The 21,668-nt window shown below is 43.0% G+C and overlaps 1 protein-coding gene across 1 annotated transcript in view; it reads left to right on the top strand.

The window, feature by feature from the left end:
* The window catches only part of EML6 (EMAP like 6), a 178,220-nt gene that overhangs the window by 126,819 nt on the left and 29,733 nt on the right, over positions 1–21,668 (top strand). The window contains exons 24-27 of the mRNA XM_087823568.1: positions 771–859; positions 5,330–5,506; positions 13,093–13,294; positions 13,389–13,515. Of these exons, the coding sequence (XP_087679694.1) occupies positions 771–859; positions 5,330–5,506; positions 13,093–13,294; positions 13,389–13,515 (595 nt within the window). The remainder of the gene's footprint in view (positions 1–770; positions 860–5,329; positions 5,507–13,092; positions 13,295–13,388; positions 13,516–21,668) is intronic.

Raw genomic sequence — 21,668 nt, forward strand, 5'->3', positions numbered from 1 at the left:
ATGTTTGCAATTTTTCATAATTTTTAAAATGCTGAAAAAATGCTAGAAAGTGTATCTTTTGAGTCATTTAAATTTCAAGCCATAAAGGATTATTGACGTGGCTGGAGAATTATGAAATCTTATCCACTTCAGCAGTAATCAGAATGAACCCAAGATTATAGTTTCACTTCACACTGAAAGACTATTTTTGGTCAACATTTTGTTTTGGGAAAGTCCTGGATCTCTCTACAGATTTTCGAGTAAGGGGGAGAGGGGAGGGAAACGAGCATGGACAGTTTGTTTCATGTGTCCTTCCTGTTTCTAAACGTCAAAGGGCAAATGTAGAATTTAGACCTGAGTAAATGTGAATGTTTGCGACAAGGTTCTCACTTCTGATGCCATAATTCTTGCCAAAGCAGTTGCTTTTACTGCATCTCTGTGCTAGGAGGCAACAGGGAAAAAGAGCGAAAAATAGATGTTGTCAAGCTTTGGAAAAATAGCTCCTTTCAGTGTAACGGAGGAAAGCGTAGCAAACGCGATTCTTCTATTCTTGAAGGATGTTCAAGGTCAGGTTTCATGAGGTCCATGTCCAAAAAAATCGTAGCTTTAGGGTTTGCATCATGCCATGTACTTGCCTTTACATGTATTTCTGGATAACTGACCATGTATTTACTCAATTTATGAAACTTTGACTAGAGTGAATCAAAATAGTTGTAGCCATGCTTACCACTTTATAATAAAAAAATAAATGCAGAGTTTAATTGTTTCTCTGCTTCATTCTATCATAACAGGAAAATTGTTGCAAGTTAATTCGGGTGCCAAAGAACAGCTCTTTTTTGAAGCTCCAAGAGGCAAACGGCATATAATAAGACCTTCAGAGGTAACAGTTGTACACAAAGCTTTAAAAGATATGTTTCATAAAGATCTAATATGTGCATTTTTTGGAAAACAAATCAATCCGTATCCACTAATACATGGGTTATATTTTTAATAAAACCTATCAATTGTTATCTGCTAATATGGGTTACATTTAGTGTACCTTTAAGCTCGATCATTTCTTAAATCTGGCTGCTGAATCCGGTTTTCTGCTTTGTGAGGATTTATGGATTTACTATACCACTGATTAGCAGCAGCTTGCTGTCTGCTTAATTTTTCTGTGCCTGACGACAATAACTAAACTAGCAGTTTAGATGCTACATATCCTTTTATTCCACTCAACATGTTGTTTTGTGTAAAGCTTCTTATAAACAAATTTTTGAAACATACTTTCTCAATGTTTACTATTCGTAATAATCAATATTTTCTGCAACAATAAGACAAATGATCTTTGGAAGCAAAAACTATCCATGACCTGACCATCCTAATTTATCAGACTTTCTTTTTTCCTTGTTTTTCTCATGTCCCTAGCCACATACATAACTTAAAATTTTTTTAAATTGATTTTAGAGAGAAACAGAGAGAGACAAAGGGAGAGAGAAACTTTGATGTGAGAGAGAAAAATTGATGTGAGAGAGAAACGTCGATCATTTGCCTCTTGCATGTGCCCTGACTGGGAATGGAACCCGCCACCTTTTGGTGTACGGGGATGATGCTCCAACCAAATGAGCCACACTTGCCAGGGCCATGATGTTTTAATTGTTGAAATCAAAGCCTAGATAAAATTTTTGAATCCACAACCTGCCTCCTTCCTGAAAACTCAGCTGCACAGAGCTGCCATATAATGACCCTGACGGCCAAAAGGTCATTGCCCGATTGAGCTCTAAGAACAGGAGTCCTGTTAGTCCCAGGAGACAATATGACTCATTTCCTTGCAATGTAAACTTTGATGAAAGAAAGGGAAATACTGCTTCCTTTGAGGAAAAGTGGGTAAAAGTACACTACTGAGGGGTAAGTGGCTGCCTCTCTCTATAGTCTGCCAGTAATGTAAACTATCCCAGCAGTGTAAAGTACCCCTGGAGATATTTGGACACCTGCGCATTCATAATGTTCTCATTTCTGAAGGAAATATATGTGCGGTGCTTAGGAAACACAAGTTGTTGTACATGATAGCATTGTATTAATGGAAATTGTTTACTCATCAGTGGGTCTCACACCCCTAATTCCAATTTATTTCTCCCTGATCAGTCCTCATTTTAACTTAAAAAAATAAATTTTAGGAGGTACCATTGGTTAACAACATTACATAAGTTTCAGGTGTACAATTCTGTGATACATTATATGTATGTTTCGTTGTGTGGTCACCACCGAAAGTCTAGTCTCCCTCCGTCAGCATATATTTGACCCCCTTAACCTACTCGTCATTTTCCCCCACCCCCCTTCCCATCTGGTAACCACCTTACTGTTGTCCATGTCCATGAGTTTGTTTTGTTCGTTCGTTGCTTTTTGTTTTATATCCCGGGTATGAGTGAAATCATATGGCTCTTGTCCTTTTCTGTCTGACTTATCTCACTTAGCACGATATTCTCAAGATCCGTTTGTGTTGTCCCATATGGAGAAACATTTATAGCCTTGAGTAAGCGATATTTTTAATTATGTCACTCATTCACTGAACATCTGTTGAATACGCCAGGCACTGCATATGCCTGTATGTTAATTTTCACAACAGTCTTGTGTGATAGTTGTCAATCTCATTTTACATATAGGGAAATAAATATTCCAAGAGAATCAGAAGACTGTGGAGCTGTGATCCCAATCTAGAGGGCTCTGTGTGTGACTCTACCTGGATTTCTTCTGTGTATTTAAGCATCATTTTTACACCACTTCACCTGTATTTTCCCATCCTGTTCTAGTGTCTGCAAATTAGTGCACTAAAATAAAGTTTAGTTTAACCAAATGATGGGGGAGGGGGCAACTTGAGATAGATGAGCAACTATTATGTAAAAGAATACGCTTAAGAGGGAAATTCGTATTATAAGGCTTCTGGAAATGCCAGGCTCTGGCTCACTCTTTTTATCATCTTTTTAAATCCTCACCCGAAGATATGTTTTTATTGACTTTAGAGAGAGAGGAAGGGAGAGGAAGAGAGAGGAAGAGAAACATCAATGTGAGAAAGAGATCCATCGGTTGCTTCCTGGGGATCGAACCTGAACATTGAACCCATGACCTTTACGGTGTACGGGTTGGTACTCCAACCAACTGAGCCGCACCGGCAGGGCGTTCATTGTCACTCTTGAGCACATCTGTTATTGCAGAGGCTGACCTCTGGGGCTCTTGGTTGGAGAGCCCCTCCAGCGGTGCTTGCTCAGCCTGGCCTCCCTGGTATTGCTCTTGCTAAGAGCACCATTTGCATCACCAATATTGTCAGGTCCTTCAACGGAGTACGAAGGATTCAGAACATTTTCTTGAAAAGAAAAAAAATTTTTAAAGAAACAGCCACACTGAAATTAATACAAAGCTTACCTGGCAAATTTTTTCCTATATAAGTATTAAAATGTCCATTTAAAGCCACCTGATGCAGCATGGTGCAGTGAAAGCAGCTCTGTACTAGGAGACCAAGTCCCTGGGCCTCGACTTCCTTCTGCTTCCTGAGCGTAGAGTGACTTAAGTGACTAACCTCCCGGTGGGCTTCCAGTGGTGCCTCCCCTGGAAAACGATGATGGGGAAAGTGATGACATGTCTGCCTGAGGCCAGGTGCTGAGGGAGAGACCCATTGAGGACTCTCCTTCCATCTAAGCTCCAGAGTTTTAACTAGTTTATTTGCCCCTTTTGGGTTTCGTGGGTTAGAGGGATCATTCTTAATGTTCTATTTTAAATGTAGCTTCCAACAAATTAAACATTTGCTTCCCCTGAGAGCACAGCGTCCAGATGTGACCAGGGGTGTTCTGTGGGGTGACTGCCTGGTGAGCAATACCAGCTCACCCCCTTCTTCTGCCCAGATAACGGGGCCAAGAAAGGCACCACCCAGGGCATGGCACTGCAGGCGAACAGGGCGGATCTCAGAAATAGAACCAGAAACCCAGAAGGGAGTCCGAGGCCAGGGGTGGTTCCCTGTTTCTCCTCCTGCGAAGGTCAGGTTAGAGCATCATAAGAGCAGAGGAAACTCCACTGCCCCTCAGAAAACTGGGGTAATTGTGGGGGCACCACCTCCAGTCCCCTCAGTCTGGGGCGCCAGTGCAGGTTTTTGGTTCCAGGTCTGTGTGTATCCAGAAGAAACACAAAACATTAAGTTAGGACAAATTTGAGTGATTAAAATATGAATAGCACCTCCCCTCATGACTAAAATACTGGCTGCCGCTCTTTTTTGTCATTTCTTTTCTAAGCAGTGACAGCGAGCAGAAAACAACAGAACTGGAAGCCAGGCACGTTAAGAACACGCAAAACAGTTTCCAGATCCAAAGGAAGTGGTCTGGCCTTTAATTTCAGCTACAATTCTGTAATGATTTTTATACTCTTCTAAACAGTCACTTAAAGTGCTTATCTAAAGAAACTATAATAAAAAATAAATGCAGGGTTTAATTGTCTCTCTACTTCATTCTGTTATAACATAATTTTAAAGAGTAAATGAGATGAAATCCCCTAGGAAAGTGTAATACCCAGTGTTGTTGTTATTGTTTATTATTGTTTTTATTTTAAAAGGAAAGAAACCCCTCAGTTTTATCAGGATTTAACCTATACAAATTGCAAATCTCCTGTCTATGAATTTCAGACAAAACAGTTCTAAGGATGAAATGTAAATTCACATCAATATGAACAGCTCTTCAGATTTTTAAGATAGTTTCTCGAGGGCATAAAAAATATTAAGCTAGCTGCAGAATCTTACTGTTCTTTTCTCCAAAGAAGCATTCCTTAAAAAAACAACAGTTATGTGTTGTAACTTTTTTAAATACTTTGCTAAATGATCAATCTCATTGATCAATTAGGAGCAAGTGCCCCAGGGTCACTGGGGATGTTTGGGAACAACTTGGGGAAGGGGTGCTACTGGCATCCGTGGGTGGAGGGCATGGATGCTGCTAAACATGTACCGTGCACAGGGCCGCCCCTGACGACAAAGAATTGTGCAGCCCACAGTGTCAATGGTACTGACCCTGAGAAACCCCGATCTAGCTTATGGCTTATACAGTGATAAATATCTAGGTAAGAACTAAAAAACGTGTTGTCATTTCCACAATTCCAAAATGTTCATCTTATGTAGAGAAGACAATGTAGATATTTGACTGCAGTGTTGGTTTATTAAGACAACGCATCTACCACTTTTAAATGCAGTTTAGAACCTTACACCTCAGCACCCAAATCAGGTGCCTGATGTTGGCAAAGTTATCATTTAGCACTAACTCAGCCTCAATTGTTCCTTTAAAATAAAACAAAAGTTCTCTAGATTGTGCAAAAGATCTATTAATTTCCTTCTTCCAAGATTGAGAAGATAGAGTGGGACACGTGGACCTGCGTCCTGGGGCCCACCTGCGAAGGGATCTGGCCCGCACACAGCGATGTGACCGACGTAAATGCTGCCAGTCTCACCAAAGACTGCTCCCTCTTGGCCACTGGAGATGATTTTGGTTTCGTCAAGCTTTTTTCATATCCTGTCAAGGTAATGTTGCATATTTATTATATATACTTCCTCAGTTTCATTAATACCCAAAATCCATCTATCGTATTTAAGTGGATTTTCAAATATAGAAGGCATAAGCATTCAGTGTTATGTATAGTGCCATCATTATTTTTGCTGTATAAAAATCTTCATGAAGTTATGTTTACTAATTTGAGTAAGAGTCTGTGGCATAGAATTTCTCCTTGAAAGGCCTTCACTGGTCATCAGATCCAACTTCTCACAAAATGCAGAGTCAGAATTTTCTTTAGAATGTCTTGGACCCATTTCTTTCTAACATGTACCAGCATACTTCCCTAGATGAAGAACTCACTACCTCACGAAGCAGCCCGATTCATTTCTAAACAGCTCCAATTGTTAAAATGTTTTTGTTCTATATCAAGCTGAAATTTTTTCTCTTTAGTCAAAGTTCTGCCTTCAAGACCATCATTGATTACCTTTGATCCTCTAACAGCCTCGTACATAGAAGGATCATATTTGACTCCCTGAAGTCTCATTCTCTCTCCAGCCCAACCATCTCCAGGCCTTCGGCCATTCCCCATTTGACATGGTTTCCAGCTGCCCCTCCCGTAAGCGCATTCCATTTTATTCCATTTCGAACCGTCCCATTTAAGACTGAATTCGGTGCTTTGGATGTAATCTGACCAGCTGAGGCCAGTGGGACTTTTATCTTGTCTTGATTTTATATTTGTTTTAAATTAAACTAAAATGGCATCAGCTCTTGGCTGCCACACAACACAATTGAATCATAGATGTCATTGCCAAAAGTGATCAGGTTATATCCCCTCTCATATACAACTGACTTTCTAAACTCTGAGGACAGAACTTTATATTTGTACCAAATGAGACTCATCTTGTTTATTTTATCTCTTTGTTCTTGTCACCATCTTTTTTTTCCGTTGCTTTTTAGAGAGAGTGGAAGGGAGAGAGAGAGAGAAACATCGATGTGAGAGAGACACATTGATTAGTTGCCTCCCACACACGCCCTGACTGGGGCCTGGGATCAAGGTTGCAACCGAGGTGCGTGCCCTTGGCCAGAATCAAACCCAGGACCCTTCAGTCCCTGGGCCGAAACTCTAGCCACTGAGACAAACCGGCCAGGGCATGCCAACATCTTTTAAGTACTTTTCCAAAGTATGTTCTTGCCCTTCCACCATCATGTCATCCTCTGATTTCACAAGTGTGAGATCTAAGCCATGGAAAGAAAGAACATAGACTAGAACGACCAAGCACCAGCAGCAGCAGCCCCCATTCAATCTGACATTCATTACTGATGCGCACATTTCATTACAGTTCTTCAGGCAGAAACAGAAGTTTAGGGCCATCTGATTATGCCTCATGGTCCTCGCCTTTCCCTCTAGTGCCAACAAGACACCATTACAGACTTGGCACATATCTTGGTAAAAGCCACATTGACTGTGTCCCTGGTGTCCCTAACCTCCCCTTCCAACAAACCAACCAATGAAAAACATGGGTTTAGTTCACAGTGAACCCTGTCGCTGCCAGGTAATCATTACTTCCTTTCCCAGGTGCTTATGGACGGCCTGTGTAATAATTCACCCTAGAATTTTCCAGGGATTGCATCAACTCATGAATCAATATTTGCCAGAGTCTACTTGTTTTCCCTTTCAGATACAGGAGCCTTTTTATGTTTGATGTCGCCTCTCCTGGCTTCTGAGCTCCTCGGGCATTACTGATTTTGTTTCCGCGGTCACGTTAGAAGGCACCGTGCTCAAGTACGCTGGCTCTGTTCTGCCCTTTTCTGATCTGCAGAGCATTCCCTTTAATAGAGGCAGTCAGTCTGCTTTCTGTTTATCTTAAGCCACCTGATCTAAGAAATGTTCCTAACGTTTCTGTTTTCCTTTTAGCCCTATATATAGAAAATTCTTTTCAGTTTTCTTAGCTTTTTACTTCAACATTCTGAAACTATGTCAAAGTTGTCTGTGCAAGACTTTTGTATACATCCTTGGTTATTCACTCTTCCTCCCGTCGTTTGTACTTTTACCCCAACACGCAGGTTTCCTCCCCAGCCCTTTTGGTGTCTTTAGATGCCTTCCTCTCTCCTCTTTCAGTTGTTAATACCTGGTTAGAGAATAACTTTTGGTAGCCTTTTCTAAGATTCACTTCTGATAATGTTTATCATTCCCTTCCTTGTTCATCCCAAATTTCAAAGCCACCTGGTGGCCTTCTCCCGGTGATCGTCACTTCACTGTCACTTACCAGCTCTTCTTATTTGATCAGAATTCAGGTCCACGTAGCAGTTTTCCTTGCTACTTCTACATTTTCTGGAAAGAGACGCCAGCAGGACAAGTTAGGGATGCCCTGGTATTAGTAGACTAGGGTGCTTGACCCTATATTCAGATAGCTGACATCCCCACAGTGCCATTGCATCATGCGCCTGTGCTAGATTTATCCTTGGTCCTGGAATTTATCACCCACATCCCCAGCCTGACTAAGTGTGCTGTCTATAGTAATGTCACCCTGTGTTCCTCAGACTCCCAGAGTTCCAGAGAGGGTCCTCAGGGACCACCCCTGGAAACAAAGTAGGGGGCAACGAGAGAGGCCTGCCCCCCGCCACCTTTGCTTCAACTAGAGTCACTCCATGTTTTGTATTTCATACATTGGTCTTCTGTGTAAGATTTTGTTACAACAGTTTGTTAGAATAAAATTTCAAGCATACAGGTAAGGTGAAAGAATGATACAGTGAACTCCTAGAACCCCACCACCTGGAGCCCACAATTCAAAGTAAATTGTAGACATCAGGATACTTACCCCTAAAAGAGTCAATATGCATAACATTACCTAGAGTTCAACATTTATTTATGGTATTTTTTAAGTAAAATTTATATATGGTTGAAATGCACAAGTGTTAAGGTTCCTTCTGATAAACTTTGACAAACACACCTACATAATCCAAACACCTATCAAAATATAAAACATTATCATCATCCCAGAAAGTTTCCTCATGCTCCTTCCGGGTCAGTCTCTACCCCCACTCTACCCTCAGATGAAAAAAAATATTCCACTGTTTTTCATCACAGATTAGTTTTACCTGTCCCAGAACTTGATATAAATGGAATAGTCAGATAGGTGCTGTTTTATGTCTGGTTTCTTTCACTCAGATGATGTTTCTGAGATCTCTGTGTGTTGTGGGTAAGAACAGTCTGTTACTTTTTTATAGCTGAGTGGAATTCCATTATATGGATATAACAGTTTGTTTATCCACATGGCTATCGATGGACATGTTTTTTCCACTGTTTGGTTATAATAAAGCTGCTTACGAACATTTATGGACAAATCTTTGTGGGCATGTTTTTTTTCTCTTAAGTAAATACATAGGAGTAGAATTTCTGGGTCATAGGAGAAAATGTATGTTTAACTTTTTAAGAAACTGCCAGACCTTTTTCCATTTTCCATTCCCACCAAAAATGTGATAGAGTTCTAGCTGCCAACATTCAGTGTTGTCAGACTTGGAAAACTGAGCTGTCCCGGGGAGTAGGTAGTGTGAACTCATTGTGCTTTTAATTTACATTTCTCTGATGACTAATGGTTTTGAGGGCTTTGCATTCAATTATTGGCCATTGTGAAGTGTTTGTAGGAATCTTTTGTCCACTGTTTTAAATTAGATTTTTAATCTTCCTATTCTTGAGTTCTATTTTGTAAGATTTGGTTGAATAAATCGTTTCATAATTTTAAAGCATTTGAAAACCACTGGCCAATATAAACTCTTTCAATAGTATCACTTCTCTTCCTCCTTTTTTTTAAAATCTGATTTTTTGGCACACTTTTCCTTCCAAATACATGGACCCAACCTGATGAATATTTCCAGCTGTCTAGTTACACTCCTCCACTGCTCTGGGTGTATCAGACAAAGTTTACCACATGTTATGGACTGAATGTGTCCCATCAAAATTCATATGTTGAAGCCCTAACCCCAAATGTGGCTGTATTTGGAAACACGGCCATTATGAAAATAATTAAAGCTAAATGAAGTCGTAAGGGTGGGGCCCTGATCCAATAGGCCCCTTATAAGAGACACCAAAGAGTACATTCTCTCCATGCACAAACATCCTCAGAAAGGGCATGGAGCTTACAGTTGAGGAGGTGGTGTCCATAAGCCAGGAAGAGAGTTCTCATCAGGAACCAAATTGGCTGGCACCTTGATCTTGACATTCCAGCCTCCAGAACTATGAAAACTAAATGTCTGTTGTTTAAGCCACATGGCATGTCATATTTTGTTATAGCAGCCCAACCGGACTAAGACATCACCCCATTACCATATTCTAGCATTGAGCTCCATGTCATCAAGTCTTGGGGATACCTATGAGATCTTATCACCACACAGCTCTCTCCGTGTCTAAAAGTCAAGTGCTGTTTGTTAGACTCTAAGATCGTGTCCTCGTCTTGGCCCCTCTCCTTGTTCTCCCTTCCTAGGAGTTGCTAGGCATCTCTTCCAGGCATTTTTCTTTCCATGACAATCATGAGTGCTTATATATTCAGTTTCATAGTTTAACATCTTTGCTATGAGGTCATTAGTCCCCTGACAATCACATTGTTTCCAGCCTCCAAGAGATAGACTCTCCTTTACCAGAGCCCACCCATTTTTCCAGTTAAACCACATGCAGTTCTATCCTTTGACACTGTCTCTGTAGCTAGCTGATTGTTCCCATATCCCTCCTTCTTTTCCAGAGTTATGCCCTTCCACTAGACGGGAGAGGTAAAAATATCACCGTGTCCTCCATTCTAAAGCCAAACCACCTGGTTCAGGTGCTGACTCTGGTGTCTGACCTAAGGGGAGCTTCTTAGAATCTCTGTGACAGAGCTGGGTCCTCTGTAAAGTAGGAACAAATCTTTCTCTAATTGGACGCTATGTCATTATATGAGTTAATACTTATAAAAAACATTTAGAATAATGCTTACCATATAGGAAGTATCCCAAACTTTTAGTTTTTACTATAATTATTATTATAGCATTTTTTAAATTCTCACCTTTCTTTAAAGCTACTGTGGACGTTGTGACTCCTGGAGAGGCTACTTATACTCTAGTTCATCTAGAAATTAGCTATGATTTAGTGTATAATATCTAGAACTTGTATAGTGATGGCCCTTTGTTGAATTTTTTTCATTTGTATATTTCTTTTATCTCATGTAAAATTGTAAAATTGTCAGTAATTGAGTGACTTCATGTCCTCCATTAGAAAAATGTAATGAAGCAAACTTAAGGATAAAAAAATATATATCACCATGTCATTTACATTTTTAAAACCCACCCTTAGGTTCTAAAGTTTCTTTCTCAGAACATCAAAGTCTCAAGAGAATTAAAAAAGAGAGAGAGAGAATGGTTCTTCAAAGTGGAACTTTGTACATAAAATTTTTCATACAGACAAACTATGGAATGCTGTGAGTGTGGGGAGCGGGTACATAGCTTTCATTAGATTCTCAGAAATTTCTCACCTAAAAATAGTTAACAACCAGTGCTTCAGATTCTCCTTTTTTAAAAAAAAAAAAAATATATATATATATATATTTATTTATTCGTTTCTTAGAGAGCAAAGGAGAGGGAGAGAAACATTGATCTGTTACCTCCTGCACACCCACAACCTGGGTATGTGCCCTGACCAGGAATCCAACTGGTGACCTTTGGGTACACAGATCAACGCTCAGCCCACTGAGCCACACCAGCCAGGGCAGGGCCTCCACTCTCTCAGCACTCGGTGGAAGAGGAGAGTTGTGGCAGTGAGTCCTGAGGGCTGTAACAGAAATGCAGGACTTGCCGTGGTGACCCAGGACGGCGCGTCTGACTGGCTGCAGCAGATCTTCGGGAGGCTCCGTCCATAGACCTTAGAGAACCAGCAAACACCCCTGCCCGCCCCTTCCTCTTGGGGGAGCCGCTGGTTTCCCGGAACCTTTGCTAACAGTGAATTCCTTTTACTGGTTCGGGGAGCCGTGAGCTTGCTTCCTGTTCTGAGAATCTTGAATCACCCTTTGCTGGAATTGACTCAGATTTTTCCTCTTTGTACTTCTTTGGGTCACTGTCTTTCCCTCTTCGAAGATTCTGATCACCTTAGCATACCGCCCCCCCGGCCTTTCTTTGGGGATCCTTTCCCCATCCTGTCTAGAAACCCTGTGCTCCTTCATCCGAGAGAGTAAGGAGAGGCATCTCTCAAGCCTTTCGGTTTCTCCTCTCAAGAGCGCAGCTTGCATAATGGGCTGGTTCTGCTTCCAGCAGGAAGACGGGCAGGACACACGGCTGCGGCCGCCGGGACTGTCCTCTTTGTGTCCGTGCCTTCTGGATCTCACGTGGTCACACAGTGGCTTCCAGCGGAAAGCCTGATTTGGCTCTGCCTATTTGCTTAGCTGACTAGGGGCTCGGGAGGGCTTCCTGGGGACGCCGCCTGTGTGTTTGCTTCCCTCACCTCCCTGGACTCGGTACCCCGCTGAGGAGTGGGCAATGGCACTCTGCTGTCGGGTAGGGGCTGGGCAAATCCAGAGAGATCCGACCAGGAGGATTTTCAGGTCATGCACGCTCCTGCACCTGTCTCCTGCCGCGTGGGTGGCGGTTTCAGGTTTCCCCGCATGCCAGTCCCAAATCCTCTGGGAGCCTCTCATCAATTATTGGGTAAAGTGTTCATCTGGGACACGGATGGCCCTCTCATGACTTCAGAGAGTACATGCAGCTTCCCACACGGCGTGGGGTATTCCCTGGGAGTCACCCAGAGGATGGGAAAACTCTCCCTTTTTAAATGGCTCCCGCCGGGGCTGTTTTTGCCAGCCAGACTATGGCTCATGAGCCAGAAATGGAAGCTGGCATTTGGTGCCAGCTGCAAATCCCCACCACTTGTCAGGGCTGCCCCGGAGCGAGCCGCTGACTCACATTCACTTGTCCTTCCCCTCCAGGGGATAAGGGTGGCGTGGCCTGAGTTTGCCACTCTAAAGAGCTCTCGGAAATTACTAATAAACTGGGTTCTGTTTATTCAATTGTGTTTGTTGAAAAGCAGCTTACTTTGTTTTTAAATCAATTAGTTGAGTGTCCCTAGGGTTAGAGAATATTTCCAGTGTCCATGGCAGAAACTGGTGTGTGTGTTTCAAGTCTTCCTTGAGGCCCCAGGATTATAAGAAGTCCCTTGCTGCTCTGTCTCGGTCTGGGCTTTGGTACAAAAACCACTGTGGGGAATGACTGGGAAGACACTTCTGATATCAAATGTCAGCCAGAATCACAATCAGGCGTTTACACCAGAGACCTGGGGAGAATGCACATTGGATATTTGAGAGAAACAAAAACAACCTTTTTATACTTCCCTACACTCCCAGAAATAGCTTCTGTAGCCTAACATTCAACTTGTTCCCTCACAAACTATTTATTGAGGACCTGTGATGAGCCAGGCAATGTTTCAGGGGAAAAAGAGACTTGTTCCCTGCCTTCGTGGAGCTTACATTCTAGAGAAACGAAAGGACACTGCTGCTTAAATGTGTCCTTCGCATCCAGTAGAAGCCACGTGGCTGGAATAATCCAGAGACAGGAGCAGCGAGACTCCAGATGGGGTCATGGCCAGTTTCTGCCTTTACAGGGCCAGCACTCGAGATTCAAGAAGTACGTGGGCCACAGCGCGCACGTCACCAACGTGAGATGGCTGCACAGCGACTCGGTGCTGCTCACGGTAGGGGGCGCCGACACAGCCCTAATGATCTGGACCAGGGAGTTTGTGGGGACCCAGGAGAGCAAGCTGGTGGACAGCGAGGAGTCGGACACCGACGCAGAGGAGGATGGAGGTGAGTCCCGGCCCCCGCGCCAGCCGCCCTCCTCCCCAGCCCCTCCTGGGCCACAGCAAACCAGCTCCACCCCCACCTCCTTCTGTTGTTTGAGGCTATGACAGTGACGTCGCCAGAGAAAAGGCCATTGATTACACCACCAAGATCTATGCTGTGAGCATCAGGGAAATGGAGGGCACCAAACCGCACCAGCAGATGAAGGAAGCCTCCGCGGAAGAAAGGTATGGTGTCGCCGGGTTCCTTTGCATCTGTTCCACCCGAAGACAAGAAACGCACTTAAACCGCAGCGCATTTTCTTGGCCAGCAAAGTTCTGACTTGAGCTAGTCTGTCATGTGTATGCGCAGAGTCTTAACCTGCACACAGGCTTAATTTGGGGGGAGTTGCCCACAGCCCCCAAAATATGGCAAAGGGTGGGTTCCACTTTGCCAAAGTGGTTTATGGAGTGACTTGAAGAGACATGAGATTTGATTGGACTAGCTTCCCTTGCCCAGGAGGATGTCAGGACAGCCAAAAAGTGTCCCGAATGTGGTGGCTGCTAGGACAGCATGCTGACCAGACCCGTAGGAGGGAGGGCGGGCTTCTGAGGTCAGGAGGGACTATTTGTGGGTGTGACAGATAGTCCTCCATTCTAACCAGACTCTGTGCTTTACTCTGTCCCACTTTGTGTACCTTGTCTCACTGTGTCTTCACCTGCCCACATTTGTTCACGTGTGTTTGGTGATTCCGGGCCTATTTGATTTTGTTTTCTTAGATCCTCTGTGTAGAAGGAAAGGTGCTGGTATTATTTTAGGCCTTTTTGACGTGCTGTTGTAAATTATAATTGTAATCGATAAGAGAAATTGTGAAATATTCTAGCAGTTGTTTAAAAAAGCTCATAATTACTGCTATTACTTAATTTACCATATTCATAGTAGGGAGGAGAGATATTGAATAATGACTTTTAAAGAGAATTTCGTGGATCTTGAAGATGTTCAAGGTTCTCTGTGAACACTTCACACCGACGGGTTCAGGGCTCACAGTACCCTGGGTCTGTGATGTGTATAGCTGATGAGACACAAGTTGTTTTTTGCATTCAGCATGGCTTTCTGCCTAATAATAACTATTTAACCAAGTTGATCCAGCATCTTTTACTATAAGGTGGGACTTTCAATACAAAGAAATAAAATGTCACCCCCCGCCCCCCTGCTTCAGTTTGGTGCCAAAAGTTAAAATAAGCTTGAGAAAGGATGGGTGTGCTGCAGGCAAGAAGATTGAATCTGATGTGAAAAAACCCTAATTCTTCCTTAGCATCTTTGCTAGATGCTACTCAAGGCTCAGAGTTCTCTTTTGATTTTTTTTTTTAAATTATAGAGATTTTTTTTTTTCTACAATAGTCTGTAAATTATAGTTTATGTTGCTTGCAAAGTGGTTTTTTAGTGCCCACAAAGAAGAAATAAATGTAAAGGACCTAATTCTAAGAATCAAGGGACAAAAGAACCATATGCACATATGTTCATGAATAAGCCTTCCACTTAAATAATCTACTCTAAAAAAAATTGGCATAAATCAAACACTCTTTTGAAAGAAAATTACCCAACCTTTCCAATTTCACATAACATTGTGTAATAAGTTGACTCAGCTCTTATTCCAAGGTTGTTTGTGGCCACTAAGATGTAGAAATCTAACCAAATTCCTAATTCCAAACACTACAGCTGATTTCTAACCTGAACCTCTCTTGGCCTTGGTGTCTCTTTGGGCAGGCCTGTAAAATTCTCATACCTACTCGAGGTGAAGGTAGAGACAGCCTTAAGGAGAATTTTCTATCTTAAAATCCAGAATTTTGAAGCCACCTCATTTTCTTCAACGTCCTAGATTGGGAGCTTGTTCATAGCATACACAGGACTGTATGCTATGTTGTTTTCTTTAATACAAAAGAAAAAAACAACAACCATAGGATTATGAGCTATAGGGGGAGTTATTTTAGTACTTTACTGGCGTTTTAAAAAATAATTCACACCAGGGTGTAGTGAAGAGAATGTGCAGTGAAGAACACAATTTTAAGATAAATATGGGGTTTGGAGGAATAATGAAGCCTTTTCTGTATGTAGCAATGCCTTAGATAACTTAAAACAGTATCATTTCCTACAGGGGCTGAAACCCGGGGTGCAAGCTACACAGAGTGCTGGGAGCAATGCGGGGCAGGGCAAGGAGGGGGTGCGGGGAAGGGGCAGTAAATGGTGTCTGAGTGAGCAGCCTCCAGGGGCAAATCCCAATCAGAACCCAGAACCAGCGGTCTCTGCCAGTTGTCAGTAATCTTAGGGGAGCTTAAACCTCAGAGACAGGACCGTAGGCAGCTCTGAGCTGCAGAAGGGATGAATGGGTGCAAGGCAGGGCCTTCGGAGAATTTGTGAGCAAGGAGCATGGGGAAGGGAAGGTGGGGCCGGAGCCCTGGGTCAGGGGGGACTCCTGACCATAAGCCAGCAGCAGCTCACCCGGGTCCTCACCTAGGGTACGGAATGGGTTCCACGGACTGCAGCATCTGAGGAATGAGGGGCAGTGACAGAGAAATGCTGGGGGCCTCCGACAGCAGGAGCGTGGGGCCAGGTGGCACCCAGGTTCTCCCCGGGAACATCCAGGACTGTCAGCTGTGACGCTGATCCCTTTGACTACTTCAAGCCCAGCTGATTCGAGGGGCAGAGGCTCTTTTTGACCTTCCCTGTATTGTTCCTTTCTGTATATGCTGCAGATACCTGGGTGCCTTTTCTAAACAGCCAGGCCAAGACATGTACCCATAAGACTAATGGGAGACAAAGACCCAAGAACCACAAGAGACACGAGCTTGGACCACCCATTCAGGGCCAGGAGCTCCTTTGCCAACCTCTGGCCAGTGTTCAGGCCGCTCTGCCTCTGGTTTAAACCCCTCTCTGTCACTTCAGAAACCGTGAGATGAGTGTGGCATCTGCCACACTGAAAACTGCTTTGAAGGCAGTTGCACAGTATGCATCAGTCATTTTTCTAAGCAACTCCATTCTTAATTCCAAAAATTTAAGACAGTCATAGATTGTTTAAATTCGACTTCATTATTTGATTTCAGAATAGCTGTGAGGCTTGAGATTGTGCTTCCTCCTACAATTTCTGACACGTTGTGAGTTCTTTCCCTTCAGAAGTCATCCACTCTTCTCCGGTTCCAATCTTTTTGGGAAGTCGGGAAGCTGAGAGAAATGTTTTTAATTGCTCTCCAAAGAATGCTGGGCTAATCCCACCAACCTGTAACCCTTCCAGGTGTTTATCGAGTATCCTGGGCACCCACTTCAACTTTGTACTAACATGCTGGGGGCCTTGCCTCCCTGACGGGGCACACTTGCCCAGCCTACCCCAGACCTGAGTGAGCCCCGGGGCATCCCAGGTGCTGAGCTGCTGTGTGTTGCACGTGCTGAGGAAAGTCACTGAAGTCTTTCCAGTTTTGAGAATCTGTGCTTTCAGACCTCATCTAGACACTCAGGGCTATCCCACAGGGCTCTCCTTCCTCAGCTGACCCATAACCGGGGCCTAGAGCAGCCGTCCCCAGCTTCAACTGACCCTCCCCTCACTCTCAGCGTTTGACCTCACCTCCTGCTTTACCGTATTTTCTCATTCTGTAATAGCTGTTTTGTCCATCTGCAAACTTAAATTTATTATTTAATAAATATTTTAAATGCCAGGAAGTTCCTTTTGAGAAAAGAAACAAACAAAAAAACCAGGAAGGGGGAAAGCATAGTTTTTCAGAGCGATTTGAAGTGCAAAATCTCACCATCATCACGGCACAAGGAATGGTCCCAAATCCCGTCTTCTGACTCTGGTAAAAGCAGTTCTCTCAAACTCATCGGGATAAATCCCTAAAGTTTGCTCAGTACCGAATTACTAGAGTTACCTATAAAATTATAGTTTTTTCAAATACATTATCAAAGTCACACCTTGTTTATATATCATTTTTTAATTTATAAAGTAGGCATTTAGTTTCAAAGGGGCCACTCAACCCAAACTGGTCTGAGCAAAAGGAACCCATTGGCTCACACACATGAAAATCCAGGGTTAGGGTGACTTCAGGTGTCACTTGATATGGGAACTCAGATCATGTGCCAGGACTCTGTTCTCTCTCCATATCGCAGTTCTGCTTCCTCTGGGTTATTGCAGTTTTTCAAGTAGGAAAATGGCTGCAGGACCTGGACCTTACAGTCTCTGTGGTTCAAAACCAGCGGGAAAAACTGCCTCTGATTCACAAATCCCCACAAATGCCTTATGATGTGCTATTGGCTCTGCTGGGTCACATGACCACCCTTTGAATCAGTCACCGTGACCTGGAAAATAGGAACCTTTGGCAATTCTAAAATAGTCACATGCCACCCATAGACTAACAGTACAGTCACCTCCACCAGAAGTAAAAATCCAGGGCTGTTATCAAAATTAAGTTGGTTTCTGGATGGACCCAAAAGACCAAATATCCACTATACTCCACCCTTTTCTTGTCACATACACACATTTAAAATGCCCCAAATTAAACTGTCCCACATATGATTGACATTGCAGTTATCCTCTCCCCAAAGAGAGACATCTCAAAGTCTCACCCAGTTACTGCCTCCAGCCCCACCTCCAGGACCTAGGGGATGGGTCAAGTCTTCTCATCCAGGTCCACATAAAGCTCCTCATAGTCCAGTGGCTAATGATAGTGTTAACCACCAAACGTGCCCAGTGGACAGTGGGGAGGGAGGACTGACACGGATAGTTGTTTCAAACCGCCACCAGAAGAAGGGAGAGTGAGACAATGTGCAGTGGTCACTGTCTATGCCCATATTGTCCTCAGCTGCACAGGACTATCAAGGATTCTTGTCCTCGTGTGTCTTTTTCATAACTAGATAGTGATTTGAATGTTGGTAGATGCCAACAGTTAGAAGATGTGAAGGTTTTGTTTATTATGACACAAGGTACAGACACAAATGGAAATGAAAACATACATGTCCTCTTAGAGGACTAGCCTCCTGAGTCTTCCAGATTCCTACTGGGGTGTAAGTGATGCCCCTTAAGGATTCTGAAGTAAGGATTCTGCCAGGCACCAGACACTTTGGGTCATTCTTAGGAGAGACTTTCTGTCCTCTTGCCCTCCTGTGAATTCCTCCTGGGCTCTTAGAGATACTCTGGCCCTGAGCTTGGCTACTGCCCACATGAGCATGACCAGCGCACATAGTAAGACGGGGAGGGGAAGGTTGACCTTTAGGGACAGCTCCCCCAGGAAGCCCATGCTTCAGGTCATCTAAAGCCCATGTTTATGATTTATCCTCTGGCCTAAGATTTAGCATTTCATAGCATCAACTTAGGAGGAAAAATAGTTTTTATATCTCTGACTGATAACCACTTGAATCCTCAAGAAGGGGAAGGCATATCAATTTTTAAAAAATAGAATTTTATTTTTAAAAATCAAGAAGTCATTTTCACTCCTTCTAACTTCATTTTTTGATCATATACTGAGCATGAGTTAGTTGATTCCTATTGGTATATATTTTTTTTAAAGCAGAGTTTATATTATTTGTTTCTTGAAGTAATAGGATAACATTTTTAGGTTCAACTGATTATAATGAATGTCTCATATTTAAATTGTCACTACTGACTTTTTGACCGACCTTTCCTTGGGTTGGACTGTGTGGCTTTGTTATACCACCATACGTTTCTGAAATTGTCTGTTTTTTGACAAAAGCCCCACACTTTGGCTTTCTTGTCCTAAGCATGGCATCTGGCCTCCACTGAGTGCACATTGCTTTGTTCCCCATAATCACTAGAGATCGCTAAAATTATTATAGACCTAAAAGAGAAAGAAAAATACTCATGAGGTTATGTTGATTTTTAAATTTAACTCTTTTTTTTTTTTTGGCCTTGTTTTAATAGGAGCTTTTGTGTTTTGTTTTTCGTGTTTTTGTTTTTGTGTTTTGTTTTTCGTGGTCTTTGATGCACCGTGTTATATGTTGTATTTCTGATGATTATATTGTTGGATGGTGTTTAAAACTTCACTTTTCTGATTGTGATTCTTGGCTGAAGTTCCCTAACATTGGCTTCAAGGAATACAAACATATAGGGCACCTAGTATCTTAGATAGAATTTCATAAAATTAATAGACAGTGAAAGGAATGACCGTAAGTGTTTGAAGTTTGGCCTGAACTCTCCTTGTCAGTGTGGCCCCAGCAAGAAACAGAGGTGCTCGGAGAAAGCAGTTCGGGGAGAGCTTAACGAAGGAACAGACGGAGGTTTGAGCAAGATGACGGGAAACAGCAGGGATGGGGCGGCACCTTGGGGACGGCAACAGCTGAAGGCCATTCCCAAGCCGGGCATGAAGGGGCAAGGGGAGAATGGAGCGCAGGAGCAGACCACCTTATGAGGCTGAGGCCTGGGGGGCTGAGGGGAAGCAGCTGAGTCCCCCCCCAGGAGCACCAGGAGAGCGGGCGCCGCTCCTCTGCCGCGTCCCCGGCGATGCCGTCCACGCGGGCGGCCCTGGAGCGCGGGGAGGGCAGATGTGCCAGGGCCGTGGGAAACGGGCAGCTCATGCTCCTTGAACTTTTTTTCTAATAGAAACCGGTGTCGTTATCACAGAAAAGAACCTCGGCCATTTTAATGTTGAACAGCAATTACTATAATTTGTACACGCCTTTGAGCATCCACAGGTACTTGTTACCTAGTGTGAGCACGGTGTACACACGGTCAGGGAAAGCTGCGGGCGACACGGCCACATCAGTACCGGGGGCAGCCGCGATGTTCGAAGCTGCGCCCGCTTTCAGCGGAGCAGCTCTGATTAGCCACAGCTTTACAGCACTGTAGGGGGTGCCACACGCATCGCTCTATAAAAGACCCTAGCGCACTGAGAAGTCTGGCTTCTTAAAATGAAATTTTGTGTTCACATTACATGTTGGTAGGCCTAAGTATTTTTTAAAATAATGTTTAAACATCTTTGGCCCATCTTCAGAGGTTTTTATTTTCACATTAAGTAGAAAAAACAAAAACAGAAATTAGAAATTTACAACCGAAGACATACTTGGTGCAAATACCTGATTTTTTTTCAAAGGATCAAATTGTCAGGCAAGCCCAACTTTGCATTCTGTGTAGCCGCACGATCACCACAGAGGCGAATCACAAGGCATTTGAAAAGTAATTCATAGGCAGGATCTAATAATATCGCCAAGTGTGGAGTGTGGCCTTTTGTTACAATCCAGATGCGCCGACTGCCCTTAGTCTTTGTAACTGGATGCATTGTCACATATTTTCATGGCACATGGTCCCCATCTCCCCCTCGCCAAACTGCTCACACCAGCCTCCTACATGGGGAATGGTAATAACCGAGATTCTTATTTGCTGTATTCAGTTGAAACCTGGAGCTTGTGTTCAGGAGAAAAACCTAAGTTTATAATGACAAAATTAATACAAATCCAACTATTTCTATGGGAGCTGACGGATGAGCATTCAGTGCTTTCCCCTTCTGCGTGGGGCAGTAGTTAGCCCAGAGACTGTCTCCTCAGTGCACCGAGTCAGCCGTCTGTATTTCTTCAAGGCCTGTTAGGAACAAGTGCTCACACAGCCTTTGGCTGTCTATCCAGAGGAACAAGAGTGTAGCATTTAACCCTTTCTGTTCCTACACCATCTTTAAAACGTTATCTTACTTATGATAGCATTTTCCACCTGCACTGAAAGGAGAGTTTCAAACCCCAACCCCCACCCCTCTGCCCCCCTTCTCACTACAGAAGCTGCATAACTTATGGCCACAACTCAGCCGTCCAAACTGAGCAGATGCGTATGTTTTTCCTGTCTCGGAAAGGCCTTGGCTTGCTGCTAGCCTCTCCTGCTTATCTCAGATAGAGAAGGTCATCTCATTAAAAAAAAAAAAAAAAAGTCTAAAGTAGAAAAGTTATTGTTTAACCCTTAAATTACATTGTCTTAGCACAAGTTTAATGTAGTTTGCCTTAAAATTGTATTTATAGCTGTAGTCATCAATTTATTGAATATATTTTCTCCAGACATTCAGCTGTTTTACCCAGCTATGTAACATATACACAGTTTCTAGGAAGAAGTTTCAAGAAATGATTATTTTTATACACTTGTATCAATCAAGTTTTGTCTTAAGTACTGTTTGCTTTCCAGAAAGGGGGTCCCTCATACAATTAGAAAATCATTTTTTAATTTTTGTCCTCTGAATATCTTTTTCCGCCCCCCCAAATCACAAAGTTAAAAGGTCCAGCTGACTGTAAGGGGGAATATTTAGTGCTCATATTTTAAAATAGAAATTCTCACAATTTTTTTTTTTAAATCCGTCTCCATCTTGGCCATTTTTTAAAGCAAAGGTTAGTTAGTGACAGAGTTATATGTCAACTTTGTTATTAT

Source organism: Miniopterus natalensis, chromosome 13 (genome assembly GCF_054644295.1).
Source record: "Miniopterus natalensis isolate mMinNat1 chromosome 13, mMinNat1.hap1, whole genome shotgun sequence".
In the NCBI taxonomy this organism is placed as follows: Eukaryota; Metazoa; Chordata; class Mammalia; order Chiroptera; family Miniopteridae; genus Miniopterus; species Miniopterus natalensis.